The sequence below is a fragment of the Oryza sativa genome, chromosome 8 (assembly GCF_034140825.1).
Source record: "Oryza sativa Japonica Group chromosome 8, ASM3414082v1".
Lineage (NCBI taxonomy): Eukaryota > Viridiplantae > Streptophyta > Magnoliopsida > Poales > Poaceae > Oryza > Oryza sativa.
This window is the reverse complement of record NC_089042.1, coordinates 27,706,801-27,725,501: the sequence shown is the minus strand read 5'-3', so window position 1 is coordinate 27,725,501 and position 18,701 is coordinate 27,706,801. Positions and strand designations below refer to the sequence as shown.

Here is an 18,701-nt window from a genome sequence, read left to right as displayed (position 1 = left end):
CAAGCCACCACCGCCGCCTCCCTCCTCGCCCTCCCCAATCACCGCCACCGCCTCCCTCCTCGCCCTCCCCAGCCACCGTCGTCGCCTCCCTCCTCGTCCTCCCCAGCCACCGCCGCCGCCGCTACCAGAGCTTTGTCGGCGAGGGCGATGAGGAGGGCTGTCGCACCACCGTCGACTCCGCCTCTCTCCTTTCGCCTGTCGTTCGTTGCCGTCGACTCCACCCCTCTCCCTTCGCCCGTCGTTCGTCGCCGTCGCTGCTCGCCCCTCCTCTCTCTCTCTCTCTCTCTCTTCCTCTCCCTCGGCGGCGAGCGCAAGGCGAGGGCAGCGGCGGCGAGGTGTCGTCTTACTCGGGCGGCGGCGGCGGCTCCTCCGCCTTGCACCGCCACCGGCCGGAGGCGACAGATTCAGCATCGTCCTGGGCGGATCTGGCCCCCACACGGCCAGATCCGGTTTGAGCGGCGCCGGTCGCGCCGCATTGAGGAGGAGATGGTGGCAGTGACGGGCGCGACGCCGGCTGCGGAGACGTAGGTACTCGGGCAGCAATGGCCTCTCTCTCTTTCTCTCGTCGTCGCCTCTCTCTCTCTCTCTCTGGCAGCCGGCGAGGGTAAGGGGGAAAACAGGGGGAGAGAGCGGTGTCCACAGGCTCCTCCCCTAGCCACGGCCGACCCAGTGCGGCTTCTTGCTTGGTCCCCCAGCCGAGGAGCTCGTAGAGCCACGTCCCTTGCAGAGGGGTCGCGGCCCTCTGCTGGGAGATGGCTTCGATGGCAAACCCCGACGGCGTGAGCAGGGACACGGGCTAGGGGTACGCATTGAACATGCCCTTAATGGAACACTTTTACTACCGTAATCGTAGATGTATGACAGTTTTAATAGGATTCATTAATTGTGTTGGTGCTTGTTAGGTTGTTTGTTTTTATTTTAAGATAGTGTGTTTTTTTGACTCTTTATGTGTAAATGCTAATAAGCGAATTTGTATAATACTAATTGGCTGTAACTCGTTTAGTAAAGGCTAAAAATATATTCCATTATCTAAAAATTTACTAACGGTTTTCATAACAATTAAAATTAATTGTTCTCTACGCACATAAATAAAACTGGGAACTACAACAGCAGTTTTAATTAGTTCCTTACCCAAAATATGATGTGCTTGTGGGAGGCCTTTTTTTCAGGCAGGCAGGCACACTCCCCTCCGCGCAAGGATAATAGCAAGTAAGCTTAATATAAACTTACGGAAGGAGAGAGAGAAAAAAAAAAGCAGGGTGTTGGTTTTTATATAAGAGCTAGCTTTATACGTCCTTCAAAACAAATATATATATTAAATGCATAAGTGAGAGAGAGATGAGAAGAAAAATTAATTCAAAACAAATATATTAAATGCATAAGTGAGAGAGAGTGGAGAAGAAAAATTAAAGCCAACATTATAACTAATCTATTACTACCTCCGTACATATATGTCTGACGTTGGCTAGTATAAATCTGAACTAGCCAACGTCATATAAAAAAACTAGAGAGAGTATATATATTGGCTTTAAAATGGACTAGTAGTTCTAGTCCTTGCTCTCATATTCTCCATGCTGAGGTAGCTAGCTAGCTAGCTAAACCTACCTACGAGTTCTAATATTCTTGCAGATTAATCTACGAGTGGAGTAAATTTCACTCCATAGCCCGGCCGACAACCCCCAACAAACTTGCATGCTGACACCGATCAGAACGTCGCCGACGACGTCGGCTTCTTCGCCGCCGCCGCCGCTGCCGCCGCCTCCGCCTCCGCCTCCGCCGCGGCGGCCTTCAGCTGCACATCTCATCAACACGTCGATCTATGAGCACACAGAGTCTGACGACGAAGGAAGGAAGGAGACGATAGGGTAGTACGTACCTGGTGGCACTGGTGGCGCAGGGCGGCGTTCTCGGCGCGGAGGAGGCGGACCTCCTGCTCGAGCTCCTGCAGGTACGCCTGCTTCCGCGCGCGCGACCGCTCCGCCGACTCGCGGTTCTTCATCGCGCGCCTCTTCCGCCGCTCTACGCCGCCGCCGCCGCCCAGCTGTTGCTGGTGCAGCTCCGCGCGGTACAGCAGCTCCCGCTCCAGCGACGCCGACGCCGCCGCTGCGCTACCGCCGCCGATGCAGGAGGGGTAGGAGCGGGACGACGGAAGCCCGTCCTGAAACGACGCCGGCGGCAGCACGAGCTCGTCATCGTCGCCGCCGCTACCAGTACCAGCCGCTCGCTCCATGCTCGCTGGAAGTGGCAGGTAGCAAGTTGGCAAAAATGGCAGATAGCAAGTTGGGCTCTCTCTCGCTTTGTATTGGCCGCGCGTTGCTCGCGTGACTTTGAATTGGCCTGTTTCACACTAGCTAGCTACCACATGCAAGCTGCTTTGGAACATAGCAATCACAAGCTAGGTCGTGTGGTCCTTTATATGGTACTCCCCGTCCCATTGGAAAGCAATCTAATCATTGTAAAGCAATCTAATAGCGGAAAAAATATATGCTTGTACTATAAATCTGAAGGGTAGATATATTTAGATTCGTGTTACATCTAATACTAGATTCATATCACGTTCGATCATAGATCTCAACGCCAACAGGACTGACATGGTGCTTAAGGGCCATATATTTCAACGGCACCAAAAGGCCTAGCGTTGATATCGGGTGACGGGTGGTTAGCTAGCGTGCGCCCACCACGTTGGCTAGCTAGCCAACTCGAACAATCCGATTAGGTGGCAGCTATCTTAGGGCATTTACAATATGAGCTACTTCTAAAGTGTTCTTACTAACTGAGGATACTTGTAAGGGAACTCAGCTCACAATGGAGGCCACAGCTAAGTGGGTTCTTCCAAACTCGAAGCAACTGAATGAAAACACTCTATCCCACAGTGGGTATCCCAACCAAAAAGCCACATATATTAATTTCCTCTCCTACCCCTGTCGGCAACGCGGCTCTCACTCCTCCCTCTTTCTTGTCGCCTTTCTCTCTGCTCTCTCACTCCCTCAACTTGCTCTCTGCTCTATCCCTCTCTCTCTCTCTCTCTCTCTCAGCAAAGCGGACGGCGAGGGCGCGCATGTCGCGGCGGTCGAGGCAGCGGACAGCGAGCGTCGCGCGGGTCGCGCGACGAGGAGGACCGCCGCCGCTGCCGGAGCTTCGTCGGTGAGGGCGACAAGGAGAGCCGCCTACTCCACTGCGGATCCGTCGCCTCCGCCGCGGATCCATCGACGCCGCCGCTCGCCGCTCTCTCTCTCTTGTGGGTCCGCCTCGGCGCCGTCCCGGTCCCGGTGGTCGCGACGAAGCTCCTCTCTCCCTCTTCATCGTCGACGTCCGGCAGAGACTCTACCTCTGCCAAGGGGTGGAATAGGAATACGAGCTGGGGAACCGATGTCCACAGGAGCCCATCGCCCCCGCCCCCCCTCCCCCCAATGCGTCTCTTGGCTACGTTGCTTGGCTAAAAAGCGGCAAGAGACGCGTCCATCAGCCAGGGGACGCGCTCCATCGTAGGGAGCAGACGCGGACGGAAAAGCGAACGCCCGTCGGTGAGGGGACGACCTAGGGGTTACCCATTGTAGATGGCCTTACTCACGCTAATTAAGATGATGAACATCAATGTTATTGGGGTTGGCATTAAGATTAAATATTCATATAATAAGCGGTTTTGATTTCTATAGTCAAATATTTTTAAGTTTGATCAAATTTACAAAATATATATATATATAATTTAATAAAACTAATTTGGTGTTGTAAATGTTGTTAAATTTTTCTACAAACTTGATCAAATAAAAGAATTTTTATTAGGAGAAAATGACTTATAATACGGAATGGAGGGAGTGTTAACTTTTGCTAAGGTTCATTTTTTTTAAGGGTTAATGTGTCAAAATTTTGGGATAGGAGTAGTAATGGCTTTCACAATGCGACAGCTCAGTTTTCCACATCAAAGATTCCACGCCATATCAGCTTCTCCCGTTGCCAACTGAAGAATCTGGAGCCTATTTGAGACTCGCGTTTTTTAATAGCTGAATTTGGTAGTGCTCTTTTCCAAACTTTAATTACTCGTTTATTTTAACAAAAAAAAACTACAAATATTTGGAAAGATATCAACAAAGCCGCGCAAGTGCACTTAGGCGTAACTAACAGATCAGATTCCGATCTTCCTCGATGGAAGTTTAGGGTGTCTGTTTGAGAGAGGTAGAAAGTAGAAATTGAGAAGATATGTACAATGAGTTGAGCTATTAACCATGATTGATTAAGTAATAATTAGTTCATACTTAAATTTTGAATTACTATATTTTTTAAAAACAACTTTCTATAGAACTTTTTCTAAAAAACACACACTGTATAGCGGTTTGAACAACGTACGTGCGAAAACAAGGTTTTTTTTCCTCTTTTTGTTGTAGGAACAAAAACAACCTTAATTTACCATCACCTTAAAAACATATCTTTCTATGATTGTCTTTGCATCTTGGATTTTTTTTAAAACACATTATAAATGCGGACGCTTACAACATGCTTATACTCTTCCCTATAAACTCACATACTTATATATACATTACCCATATGAGCATCTTTGGAAAATTGTGCTGATATATCTTAAGACCGACAAAGTTAACACGAGTGCGTCGCTATCGACGAATATGTCACCTATCATTGAAAAAATAACTAGATGCAAATGCGAACACCCATATCAAAGTCTAAGATTTCAATCTAGGTGAGCAGATTTACACGATAAGAATCTTAACCAGTTTATCTCGCTTACTCCGATGTGCATTTTGGATTCTTGGTACCTAATCGATCGTCGATGTGATGGTCATTTGGAATAATTAATAATTAATTGTCAGCGTTACGGATAAGGTATACCTCATATCATACGACTTATGGAATATACGGGTATGGTATACCTCCTATTCTACGATTTATGGAATATACGGATATGGCATACCTCCCGTGAACGCTGTTGGAATCTGTTACAAATTATGGAAAATATCTCCACGAGTCAAGTGATTTCGAAAGTCCTGCTCGGTGGGGATAGAGTTTCCGTTATATCGTATAATATCTGATGTCTCTGAGTCTTACTTGGATATCAAGATGATCCACGGTATAAAAGGGACCCCCAGGGAGGGGTGCAAGGCATCGAATCTCATCGCCAACACACCCACCATAGTTTACAAACCCGGAGTATGCAGAGCCAAGTAGCCGGGAGATCTCGTCGGGTACATCGACTATGATCTTGTCGGTATCGTCAGTTTCGTCTACTTCCCTTGTAATCTGTGGTTCTTCCATATCAATCTTATATAAACTGAACTATGGCTATTACCTGATATGGTGGCCTGAACCAGTATAATCACTGCCTTTTGTTTGCTTGATGTCGAATTACGTAGATCATCGTTCCAACGTACCCCAATACCCTAATCATCCGGTCTACGAGTATCACTCGTCAACATTAATAATCTTTGTTTTAAAATATAAAAATCTAGCACTGATCCAATGTTTAGATTTATAATGCTAGGTAGTTTTTTTAATGTAAGTATTAGGTTCCTCTATTTTGTGGTGGAGGAAATAATATTCTAAGCTCGAGTGTTAACTCTTAACCGAAACCGGCAAGGAATTAAGGTTTGAGACTTTCCGTCGGTGCATTGCTAAATCTGATCGATTCTACAGGTGTGTTTAGTTCACGTCAAAATTAAAAGTTTAATTGAAATTGGAACGATGTGACGGAAAAGTTAAAAGTTTGTATATGTAGAAAATTTTTAATGTGATAGAAAAGTCGAAAGTTTAAAGAAAAGGTTGGCAACTAAACCAGGCCTAGGAGTATATGCTACAGATCTGAGCTGAAATTAGTGTCCCGTATTGTCCTTAAGCCTTTATTTAGTTTCAAACTTTTTCTTCAAACTTTCAATTTTTTAATCACATCATAAATTTTCTACACATAAACTTTCAACTTTTTTCCTTCAAACTTTCAATTTTAGTCAAACTTTTAATTTTGACGTGAAACTAAACACACCCTAATTTCTTCGAAGTTTGTTGGCCGCCTGCCGCCTGCTTACCAGTCACATCTTAGGTGGTGTTTGGTTGAGGTCAGGAAATGCAAACGTAAATGGGATCAGCTACAGCGGTAAGGGAAGAAAATGTATCACTTTACAGGTTTTGTTTGGTTGGCCGCTGTAACGTCTCATGTTTGCATTACATTGTTTGGATGGAACATGGTAACAGGTAACGGCTGCTTCCGAAGCAGGGAGCGCTTAGAACGTGACGCAGCTCAAAGCTAAGGCACATTACAAGCTACATAGCAGCAGTGTTCTCAAACACGTGTAGCACATCAAAGCTATGTAAAAATATTCACAATTTTATAACATGCAACTGTTTGATACTATCACACATTGGGAAGTGTATACAGTCTTGAAAATGTGAACATCAGTTTAATAATCTCAAGTATAAATTATGGATAGTGGTCATATAACAATGAACAAGCTCCAAATATTGTGACTGAGCTAATACATCGGTTATTCTTCATTGCTTCATCTGTGGTAATAATGAAATAATTCAGAAATTAGTGACCGAACAGTTATATGCAATAATTTAAAAAAAAGTCTAAAAACACCTTAAAGGAGTCTAGCACAAACAGTCTTCAAAAGTGATCCAACAACAATCTAAAAATGCAGTGATTAAGATATGCAATAGTAGCTCTCATATAGGGCAAACTCCTAAATTTTGTGACATGCTTCCTGGCCCAAAATAAAGAAAAGAAGGGAAATGTGTATTTTTTAATACCTGATAGCACTCTAGCTAGGGCATGTATAGGAATAATTCAAGAAAAGTTCATGTGGCTTTAGAATTCAAGTGATATAATTGGACAACATGCATCCAGAAACTACTGAAAGTGAATAATCGGGCAGGTCCTCGCTTCATTCTAAAAAGGGCATTGACTCCAAAGTTAAGAAGCACACATGCATGTAAATATGTTCTCATGCTCAAACAAAGATGCAAGGAATCCAATTTATAATGTTACTTCTACATTAAAAGAAATAAAAGATGCCACTGTGAGTTTAAAGGAGAGCACGAAACCCAAAAATATGTGTTCCACTTATGCAATTGGTAACAAGTGGAATAGTTTCTATGGTTTCCAATCATACACTTTTCATGAAATATAAGTTAGCTCACCTGCAAATTTACCCTCCATTTGCTTCTGCAAAGTGAATTTTAAAAGAAAATGGAAAGCAGGGCCATCTGAAGTCAACTTCCTGGACAAGAGAAAATTAAATGCTAATCAGAAAGTAGAGCAAATATTTGTTGAACAATGTCAACAGCAGCTGCAAAAAAAATATTTGCTAACAAAGTTTTTGGAATATAACAAGTAAAGAAATAAATTGCCCATGGGACAGTTATGCACATACCAGATATATAGGCAGTTAACCAACAAGTAAATAGCTGCACCGCGAGACTAATTTTCGCAGCAGTCATGAGGTAAGCAATAATTGGCACTTGAATCCTTGTGGAAGGATCACGATGAGAGCAGTGGAACTCCAACAGTTCAATCTCGATCCAACGATCTCAAGCTAGGGTGGTGTTTGGTTCGGAATACTCAAGAGTAAATATCGGATCCATTTTGACATGCAAATATTTGAAAGCAGCTAGTTTCTTGAATTTGTATCTAATATCAGCCTAGCATCATCCTGGAAGATCTCTGAACAAGATCTTGTAGATGTAGCTTCCGAATACTCAAGAGTAAATATAAGACCCATGCTGGGAGTGAGAACTTCAGAAGTTCAATGAACTAAACAACAAGAGGATACATTGTGATCTGTCTAAATAAAGTACTGAGGAAATATATGGATGAACAATTGACATGAGTGAAACTACTAGATTAGTAGACTCAGATTCAGCGAGTAGATTGGTTTGGAACAGTCCATGCTGCGAAACATAAGTAAATTGATTATATATGTGCAAGATGACAATTCTGTCGAAAAGGCAATGCACGACAAACCTTTTTTTTCCAATCTCACACTCTGCAAAATAATATATCACCTGGCAGTAATGAAAATCAAAATTCTCAAAATCTAGAGAGTAAAATGAGTTGGTCCGACAAAATTTCGGAACTTACCTACACTCGAAAACAAATATGAAAGAACCATCAACTACTATTCCAGATTTTTCCTGCAATCGGGAAAAACAGATTCTACAAAACTCATGTAAACTTATAAAGCAAACAGAACTGAGGCAGGAATACATGCAACCAATCAAGAATACAAATGATTCACTAGTATAAACTACTTCATGATTTGTTAATGAAAAGAAAAAGATCATCAATCATCAGCATCACAAGTATATCATCATAAAGAGTGGTGGTATCAGTGAGGGGAGGGTTCTCACCGGCGACGGCGGAAACGACAGAAGAACCTCCTTGGTGGCTGGTGCCTTCTTCGTGTGCCTCAAGATCTTTGCCATGCCTTCTTGATGCTCAACAGCCTTGTCCTTCTCGCAGATCCAGTCGTCAGGGATGTGGAACTCGAGGGAGATGGAGGAGGGACTGAAGGTAGCAGAGCAGTGGGTTGTCGGCCTTGTCGAGGCGGGCAATCTCCGGGCGGTCATGGAGCGTGCGAGGGGAGGGGCAGCGGCGTCGGGGCAGGGGGCAGCGGTGTCGACGACGCACGCCGGGCAGGGGGAGCGGCGCCGGCGACGGTGCGCTGCAAGGTGGCGGCGCTCAAGGCTAGGTCATGTTCGCTCCGCTCCGCCTCCGTATCGGTAACGCGTAACGCCCGATCTGGAGCGTAATCAACTTTGTATTGGGCTGGGATTCGTTTGCGGGCTAACCGATTACGGTCCATCTAAAACAAACAGATGTAAGGGAATCAATTCACGCTGGTATCTGATACGGGCCGAAAACAGCCCAACCAAACAGCTCCTTACTTTTTGAGCAAGCTTGAAGGATGTTGCGTAATAGAATCTTCAGTTGATTACTTGCAGGAAAGTGCATGCATGTTTTCTTGGCCTGCCTCACGAAAACGGTATGTCCGACAATATGAGCCACATCTATCAACATCATCCATGCCTCTTCAGTCTTAGCTCGCAAAAAAAAAAATCACAAACAAAATGGAAAAAAAAGCATTGCACACTAGTGAAAAACAATACTAAGATTGTTATACAAAGTAGCCGATATAACGAAACGACTAATTTTCTTGATCGGGTTCAATCATTGCTTACTTAAAACATGTCAGATGATGATGATATATAGAAACACACGATATTTATAATGAAGTTTAGTGAAAGCCTACATCTTCGGAGCTCTGATTATAGGTGCTCCTCCCTAATCAACATACTAACATTTAACCGCTACGAGTCCATGGCCTCGTCTCTATTATCTCTCTGAGTATTTACGCTACATTATAGTTATCATCTGACACGTTTTGGGTGATTGATGGATAAAACGATCGAGAATGCTAGTTATCGTTCCGCTATATCGATTAACTTTTATAACAAGGACGATGAAGGATGAACGTATCAGGTTATCTTATTATTTTCTTTTCGAAGAGGGAATTCCTCTGTGTCCCTTAAATCAGCATGGGCCGGAGAAGACAAATGGACCGTCGTATCTTACACTCCGGAAAAGAGAAGAGAAATGGACCGTCGTACTGACAAGTTACTACTCAGCCCACCAACACCTCGGGCCGGAAGCAAAACGGCCCATCCGCGAGGTCGGCCCGCGCCGGACAGCTGGCCGCCACGTGGGCCCCACCGTCGATACACTCGATGCGGCGGCGTCGCCAGCTGTATAAATACCCCGCGGCCTCGCCGAGCCGGCCATCCTCTCTCCTCCTCCCAGTCGCTGTCACGCGCTTCGTGCTCGCCGCCTTCCACCTTCGTGCTACCCCCCGCCATGGCTTCCTCCCTCGCCGGATCCGCCCTCTCCTTCGCCACCCCCGTCAAGGTCAGATCCCCCCACCCGCCACCTTGTTCTGCCGTACATCGATCCATCGATTCATCGATCCGTGTGCCTGACTGGTTTCTGGGTGCTGGGGGTTCTTTTTTTTTTTTTGAGCTTTCGGCTTGATCTCGGGCCTGTTTCTTTGGCCGATCTGTGGGTTTAGCTTCGTGCCCTTTGGTGGAGCGATTCAGATGGGAGAACGGCGAAAAGTTTTCTTTCTTTTTTTTTTTACCCTTTTCGCTTTCGGGTGGGTGGCACAAGTGCTTTTGTGTGCGTTTACTGATCCATTTTGTATAGCAGATCCGAGCAGATCTGCCTTTTGTGTAGGTTGAAAAGGCTGCAATATACTTGTATCCGTATGAAATTTCCGCCTTGTTAGGCTACGAGTAGATTTCCGCATAGTGATGATGAATTCGTTAGTCGTTACTGGGATTTACTGATTCTACTTGGATGGTAACAAAACTATTGGTCCTTTGGGTTCTCCATAAAAAAGTTGGTTCTAGTATTGATATGTTGTACTACCACCTAATAAAGAACGGGCGTATCTTGTTTTCCCTTGGCACGAAAAGGGATTTTTGTTTCGCCCCGTCACCATCCGGCTTACTAGCCTGGATTTTTGTCATACGGCTTCGCAAAATTCTTATGTTCATGGTATATAGGGAAATTGTAATAAAATCTCTTACAGAAAGTAAAGAAAAAAAAACTCTGATGAGTTTGCAACTATGCATTGGAGATTATTTCTCATCGAAATCATCTTTACTCATTTCAACACCCCATACTGGCTACTGAGACAAATTCAAGACATACAGCTAATGTGATACTAGAACAGTAGAATTATGACAATAACACTGTTTTCTATGCTATGTTCTTTTCCCCTGTGGATAGTATGCTATTCCTTTTTCTGCATTACTTCTGTTGTCTAAATAAACTTGTTCCATGAATTGCAGGCAGTCAAGACTAATTCGATATCTTTCACCAGCGCAAGGAAGGGAAATGCATTTCTCCGCCTGCAGCCAGTGCCTATGAGATTTGCTGTTTGCTGTGCCGTGAGTTCCATACTTTCTTGTCATGCATGATTTTTTTTCCCCATCAATCGCTGCTTTGCTATGCTAGAGATGAGATATCCGCTAGCAGTTGTGTTATTTCTGGATGAATGAAAATTTTCACCTGGGGCCAAAACCCTTTCCTTTATGACCAGGGAGGGTTTAATGCTTTAGCTGTTTGGAATTCACCTTTCCATTCTAGAAGGACCTTTTTGTTTCTTGTATCATTGATTTTTTGGTAGGGTAAAGTTGTATTTGGTTGGAGACCAATTTAGAACAAGCCTTGAGTAGAGTATAGAAAATATCAAACTAGACATTGGCAATGCCAATGGTTTGGCTTCAAACCAAAACCACCATATACACTGTTCAAACTACCAAAATATTGGTAGGGCACCGTTTTGGCACTAATCCAAAACGGCCCTATACTCCGTTTTTAAATGTATGGCACTGTTGACTGCGCTATTTCCCTTTTGCATTTTGTGTTGTCGTGTGTTTTCCTGCTACAATCTAAAGAGTGTCTCCTAACCCCTTCTTAATTTCCGCTCAATAGGCAAAAAAGGAGACAGTGGAGAAGGTTTGTGACATTGTTAAGAAGCAACTCGCTGTTCCTGAGGGCACTGAAGTTTCTGGTGCATCCAAGTTCTCAGATCTTGGTGCTGATTCACTGGACACGGTAACTCCCCCATAATTTTTTGAGTGATGTCATGCATATGGTTGTTTTGAACTAAGCAGCACCTTACCTAAATTTTCTATATATTTTGGGGGCCTGAATAGTTGTATCCTTGTAATCAATTTGGCTCACAAAATAATATCTGAGGGATGCTTTGGTAGCATCTCTCGTTTTACAAGTGGCATCTATGTCCTTTTAGAGATGTGGAATGGCTTTACAGCCATAGTGATTATTGGTGAGGCTCGCTCTTCATGTAGGTCTTGTTTTCCAAATCTCTTCAGTACTTTTAAGACTAGAATATCAGATGCATTGGAATTCCCAAGTTGCCACATGAAGTGTGATAACTGTTGCATCAGGTGTGAAAATGATCAAACAAGATGTTTAATCTATGAAGTTCAGGCACATGTGCTTTGTTTGGATGTTTAGTCTAATTCAGTTATAAGTTGGTAGAAGCCTGTATCTTCTTTTGTTTGAGTAAAGGATTACATGTTCAATTGCAAGTAGTAAAACTCAATTGTTGGATTGGTGCAGGTTGAGATTGTGATGGGTCTCGAGGAGGAGTTCCACATCAGCGTCGAAGAGTCAAGTGCGCAGTCAATTGCAACGGTTGAAGATGCCGCTGCACTCATCGACAAGCTTGTTGAGCAGAAATCTGCTGAAGCGAAATCATCTTGATATGCACAAATCACAATGTTGAAGCTCGTAAACTAGCTCTACTTCTACCTTGGGCCAGCCCTTGTTGTTTTAAGATTGTATCCTTATCGCCTTTTTTTTTTATGACTTGATGGTTTGGTGTTCTCAAGATTATTGCCCTCTGTGCCGTAATAATACTAATTAAAGTATTTAGGCCCTCTTTCTTTTAGCTTGGGATTATTATAATCCAGATTATTGGGAGTAAGCTGAAAAAAACAGACAACTTATTGAAGTAGCTTATTATAATCTGATAAGCTCATTTAGGTGAGCTTTTTCTAGATTATTGGGTGAAAAATTACCCACCATGCTACCCCACTCCCTCTTTAGACTTGCAAACCCAATAATCTAGGCTCTAATAATCTAGTAAAGAAACAACTAACCACTTATTTTACTACAGATTATAATAACTCAATAATCTAGATTATAATAATTTTAAACCGAAAAGAAAAAGTGCCTTAAGCTATTGGGACAGTTCAATGGCAATTATCTTGCACTCTGATTTACCTCGCGGTGTGGTTGGTCCATTGATGTGAATGAATGAGGTTGCAACCTGTAACTTGTGAATGGGTGAGGTGAGGAATACGATGGGCAATGGTCTCAACAAGCAGGTTATGTGCATTGGCCATTGGTGATGGCAAGCACATGTAAGATTCTCTGATGCAGCATAAGATATGTCATTCATGTGAGATGTGTATAGGTAAAGAGTCCAAGGAGAGCTTGTTGTAAGATTTGTCATGCAAGATGTGTATGGGTTTCTGTCCGAGGACAGCATACTGAAATTTGGAATGTTTTACCTTCCATCAGGGATCAAAATGATGGTATATTAATTGCAAAGCAACTAGAGGTGAGAGCAAATGGTGCACACTATAGGATAGGACTTAGGATGATGTTGTGATGATTATATGTTGTTATTCACCAAATGGAATGGACTAGTATTTATTTGCATCAACAATTAATCAATCTACAGTTACCTACATATAAAACCATGGACGATGGTGCATACAAGGAGCTGAGCATGAATTGATTGTTTGCCTAAATAATTCCCCAGTGAAGTGAGTGAGATCGATGATGGATGGAACCAATCAAAGTACAATAGCAGCGGCGGCAGCAGCAGCAGGTCAAAGCTTTAACTATCTGAGAATCTGATGAGAGACAAGAAGAGAGATGTGGCGGCTGGCTAGCTTATTGCGCGGTGGCGGCGGAACGAGGAGGCCTCTTGGAGCACTTGGCCTGGACGGCGAGCGTGCCGGTGGTGCCGGGGCAGTGGACGTCGCCGCCGTAGACCTCGCTGGAGACGACGAGGGAGCAGGTCTTCCGGCCGATGCAGGCCTTCTCGACCACCTCCTTGGTGCGCGGCGCGTGGCAGCTGCCGACGGTGTAGTTGCCGCAGATGCCGAGCGGGTTGCCGTAGCTGGCGAACACCACGGACTGGATGGTCTTCTTGGTCGGGCACGACAGCACCGCCGTCGGCTTGAGGCCGCCGGCGCCGGCGCCGGCGCCGGCCACCGCCTTGGGTTGGCTGTCCTTGCTCTCCCACGACCACCGGACGTGCGCCGGGTTCTTCTCCGTCATGAAGGTGCAGATGTTGTCCCGCTTCACCGTCAGGATCATGATGGCGTCGGGCTTGCCCCCTTCCTCCTCGAAGAACATGAGCGTGTTGCCCTTGGGGCGGAGCAGCGACCTCGGGACGTGGTAGAGGTACTGCGACGGCTTGCCGAGGGCGTGGTGGTAGGAGACCCAGTAGCGGCCGAGGCCCTCGCCGTTGACGAAGAGGAAGCCCTTCCCCATGGGGGTGAGGTCGATCACCACCGGGTCGGTCCCCGACGGCGGGTCGAACCGCCGCCGGTACCACGTCAGCGGCTGGTTGTCCTTCCCGGGCTTCCACGCCACCGCGCCCATCCCTTGCTCCGAGTGCACCCGCCGCCGCTCGCCGTCGAGCCCCACCACGTGCCCCCACCCGTTCGTCGTCAGGTCCAGCGTCCCCGTGTTCAGCCCCCGGATCGTCACCGTGTACACCCCGGCCATCCGGTGCTCCAGGTATGACCCACTGTCCTGAAATAACAAAAAAAAAACAACCACCATGGTTGTTGTTGCCCATCATATCCAATGTTTTAAATAGCGGGTTAAAACATTTAGCGATTAGTTTCTCAGACAACTATAGCGATAACTATATTGGGCTAAATAGGGCTATAGTGGCTAAATTGTACATGAGAGCAAATAGCTGGAACTCTTATCAAACAGATATAGCGGAAGATTTAAAACCCTGATCATATCACCACCAAGCTCCATCCTAAGAAGAACAACAATCATCAAAATGGTGGGTGGATGAAAGCTTTATTACCATGAGACCCAGCGTGGAGGAGAGGATGGCGACGTGGTTGACGCCCACTTTGAGATCCATCGCCTTCTCCATCGTGAACGCCTTGTTGATCTTCGTCCCGTGCCCGCACCCTGCAATATTTCAATTCATCCAAACGCACACGGTGGATGGAATCAAGCAGCAGCAACAACAACAACAACAATGGAACAACAAGAGGAAGATGGAAGAAAGCATCCAAGTTAGTTACCTACGAAAGCGTCATTGACAAACGCCACGATGGCGTGTCCATGGCTGCTCACCTCCAGCACCGGCTTGACCTCCTTCCGGTACGGCAGGTCGTCCGTCTCCAGCCGGAAGCTGAGACAAACAGACGACCGTATTATAAATCTCAATATGGTATCAGAGCCATCCAGAAAGACAACGACTACTACCTACGTACCTGGTGGTGTACCAGAGGTAGTCGGTCTTGTCCTTGGTCTGGTTGTACTGCTCGAGTGGCCTCTGTGTGCGGATGGAGGTCTTGCTGTAGCGGGGGATCTTCTCCTCACTGTACATCTCCCACACGTTGTCCTGCACCGTCTGGTCGGCGAAGTGGAAGGTGCGCTGGTTGTGCTGCGAGTTGACGTGCTGCGTGCTGAACACCACCGTCTTGCAGTCGGCGAGGATGCTGATCGACCGCCGCGCCACGAAGTACTTCTGCCCCCTGAACGTCACCGTCCCGTCCTCCTTGGTGTTGTGGTTCGACAGGAACGCCACGCACACGTTCTTCTCCTTCATCTCGAACACCCGAGCCTGCATTGCATTGCACCATGGAAACACATCATCATCATCATCATCATCATCAACAATGGCGTCCTACGTCTTCTTCCTCTTGCCGTCACTGCCATTGCCATGGCATTACCTCGTAGAGTTTGCCGAGGGGCTGAACGGAGGGGTTGCCCCAGAGGAGGGCCTTCTTGCAGTGACGGAGAGCGTGGTGCAGGTCCCTGAGATGGCCCCATTTAGGCTCCTTGTACAGGCCTGCTCATTGCGTGTTAGAAACTGAATTCTTCACAACTCATGGTGCTTCATCTTACACACATTTCTTGGGTACTGTGGATGGATTGTTCAGGGTTGCATACCGAATTCGTCGAGGGGGGCCTCGTCGTAGTATCTCGGCATCACGAACGCGGCGCCGTTCCTTCCAAAGTTGGTTCCTCCATGGTACTGTTGATTATTCACACAAGTAAAGCCACCAGTGTCAGTTCTGTCAGAAATTTCATCTCTCTTCTTTGTCAAGAACAGGTTACTGTTGCTGTTCAGTACTACCATGTAGTAGTTTGCCATTGTGCCGCCAACGGAGAAGAAGCGCGCCACGGAGAAGGCAATGTCCTCCGCAGAACGTTGGGACGGTGGATCACCGAAAACTCTGTACCTGTAGAGATCAAGAACCACCCCCCAGAAAGGAATAGAACATGTTAATCACTAAGAAGTCTGCATAAGTAGTATATATTTTTTTCTCTCACTGACAACATTGACAATGATCTTACAGAACAAGATGAATTGGATTTTACTCAAGTAGTAGTAAGTAGTAACTTACTGAGCAGTCCAGTTTTCAGTCCACAAGAGGGGCTTCTTCTTGTCAGCTGGACCCGGCCAAGTATCTCCACAGTGCCTCCCATTGCAGGTAGGGATCTGTTGGATAAAATAAAATTCAGATTTAATGGCTAAATCGTGGTAAATCCTGAACATGAAAGGTACTGTCAATCCAAAAGTTTGAACAAATTAAGTAATACTTTTGTTCTTTGGCCATGAACAGTCTAGTATCAAGTTTTTATTCCATCGAGAATACTTGCACTTGCTATAAAATGTATGTATGATCTTAATGAAGTTACCACTTCACCAGGAGCTTTAGTCTGCTTGCACATGATCCACGGGACACCAGTGTTGGTTGCGATGGCCATCTTAGCTGCCCAGTTGATGTACTTGGTGCCAGCCTCTTTGAATGCCACCTCCAGGTGCTGGTACTCATTCTCAATCTGTTATGATCATGTAACCAAGAATCACCATCAGCATTCAGAATGTCATTATTCCTTAGCACATTGCCAGATTCTAAGAAACAGGAAGAAAGGGATCAATTTGAAAGATGAACCTGTGCCAGAATGATGGGGCCTCCTTGTGATGCGAAGAGCTTTGCTTCCTTGAGCTTGTTCACTATGAGAGTGACAAACTGCTTCATGTACTTCTGCATACATGAAGTTCAAAAAAAAGGAGATAATCATCATATTAGAACATTCCTGCATTTCAAATACACCTGGCCAGTATTTCGGACAATCACCAAACAAGTTTTCAGAAACTGGAGCAATTAGTTGTCTCAGTCATACTGCGTAAGAAAATTGGATCATGATGTTGTCAGATTTGTCACCTTGAAAGGCTCATTGTTCGTCCGGAAGATAATGTCAGGGATCTCCCGGAGCCAATATGGCAGACCTCTGAAGAAAAACAACAACAAGAAGAAGAAGAGGCAAAAATATAAACAGGAGTTGCAAAATGCAGAGATGAACACGCATGCATGTCTGAATGAGATGGTGAAGCCACACAAACAAACCCATGGTTCCATTCAGCCTGCACGAAGGGCCCGATCCTGACAATGGCGTACATCTCCTTCTCCTGGATCAGCTTGAAGAACTTGATCAAATCATACCTCCCTTCAAAATTGTACTTAGAAACAAATTAAACAGCCATTCATTTAGACACGATTTAATTAGATGGATGAAATCAAATGCAAATTGAGCAATGTGTGAGGAGGGGATGAGGTACTGACGACGCCCTGCTCGGGCTCATGGCCGTTCCAGAAGACGTAGCTCTCGATGACGTTGAGGCCGCCCTCCTTGGCCTTGCTGATGAGGTCGGGCCACGTGTCCGGCGGGCTCCGCGGGTAGTGGATGGAGCCGGAGAAGAAGATCTCCCGGTGGCCGTCGATGATCAGCGACCGGCGGTCGTAGGTGATGACGGTCCCGTTCTTGGTCAGCTCGTAGCCCGACGCCGCCGCGGCGAGCGCTGCGACGGCGGCGGCGACGACGGCGAGCACCGCGGCCGCGGACATGTCATGCAAGGAAGGAAGGACGAGCAAGGAGGGCGGTGGCGAGCGCGCGTGAAAGAAACCAAAGGCTTGGTGGTGGCGCTGCTGCTACTCCTAAAGAAGGAGGTGGTGGTGGAAGGAGTGGCCGCGCGGGAACGAAGGGCATCCGTCCGTACGGCCATGGCCGCTGTCAAAACGGCGCGCGGTCGCACGCGGATTTGGCGCGCGGTGGTGCAAGATCGAGAGGAGCCTAATTTTGGAAGGAACTGACAGGGATGCCATGCAACTGCAGCAAATTAGTGCTCGTTCAAATATGATCAAGTTAGATTTAACTATGAATCTGTATGAATGGTTTGTGAGCACAAACCAAATCAGTTTGGAAGATGAACAGGTAAGGCAGTTGCTGGATTGCAGCGGTCCAGTAATCTGTACTCCCTCCGTATTTTAATGTATGACACCGTTAACTTTTTAACAAACGTTTGATCTTTCGTCTTATTCAAAAAATTTATGTAATTATTATTTATTTTATTTGTGATTTGATTTATCATCAAATGTTCTTTAAGCATGACATAAGTATTTTTGTATTTGCATAAAAAATTTGAATAAGACGAATGGTTAAACGTTGGTTAAAAAGTCAACGACGTCATATATTAAAATACGGAGGGAGTAGTAATTTGGATTGCCATTGATAAGATTTTTTTTTTGGTTTTGCACACTTGAGTCCAAAATAAGTATTGCATGGAATATTTAAATCCAACCATGAATCGACGATACAATTCAAGTAAATGATCTGCGAACAAAAATCAAATCAGTTTAAAGAGATCCTCTTATTCAGAGTATATACCTCGGTGTTAAAAGTGAAGAAGAAAAGCGAAAGGATATGTAGCCTAATGTTTACCAGAGCCTCAGTGGCATCTTAGGTCCTGGGTTTGACGTACCCGTTGACAGCGAGACACCTGTAGTGACTTCATTAATCTCCATGATGAATTTGCTGGCCCAATCTTCAAAGA

At 45.5% G+C, this 18,701-nt stretch overlaps 3 protein-coding genes across 3 annotated transcripts; 1 reads left to right on the top strand and 2 right to left on the bottom strand.

Moving 5' to 3' along the window:
- Positions 1–1,351: 1,351 nt before the first annotated feature.
- On the bottom strand, positions 1,352–2,270 carry LOC9272719 (protein ABSCISIC ACID-INSENSITIVE 5). The gene is made up of 2 exons (XM_015794163.3): positions 1,877–2,270; positions 1,352–1,792 (listed from the first exon to the last, which is right to left on the bottom strand). Exons 1-2 carry the CDS (start codon positions 2,228–2,230, stop codon positions 1,706–1,708), a joined length of 441 nt encoding a protein of 146 aa, XP_015649649.1. The 5' UTR covers positions 2,231–2,270; the 3' UTR covers positions 1,352–1,705.
- A 7,512-nt stretch (positions 2,271–9,782) lies between these two features.
- On the top strand, positions 9,783–12,470 carry LOC4346249 (acyl carrier protein 3, chloroplastic). Its single transcript, XM_015795191.3, has 4 exons — positions 9,783–9,907; positions 10,852–10,950; positions 11,498–11,620; positions 12,149–12,470. Exons 1-4 carry the CDS (start codon positions 9,857–9,859, stop codon positions 12,290–12,292), a joined length of 417 nt encoding a protein of 138 aa, XP_015650677.1. The 5' UTR covers positions 9,783–9,856; the 3' UTR covers positions 12,293–12,470.
- Positions 12,471–13,223: 753 nt separating this feature from the next.
- Positions 13,224–17,775, bottom strand: LOC4346248 (beta-galactosidase 11-like). Its single transcript, NM_001403689.1, has 13 exons — positions 17,434–17,775; positions 17,218–17,330; positions 17,035–17,101; positions 16,762–16,854; positions 16,505–16,648; positions 16,210–16,304; positions 15,939–16,044; positions 15,752–15,836; positions 15,532–15,650; positions 15,070–15,422; positions 14,878–14,987; positions 14,652–14,761; positions 13,224–14,362 (listed from the first exon to the last, which is right to left on the bottom strand). Exons 1-13 carry the CDS (start codon positions 17,713–17,715, stop codon positions 13,493–13,495), a joined length of 2,547 nt encoding a protein of 848 aa, NP_001390618.1. The 5' UTR covers positions 17,716–17,775; the 3' UTR covers positions 13,224–13,492.
- Between the last annotated feature and the right edge of the window lie 926 nt (positions 17,776–18,701).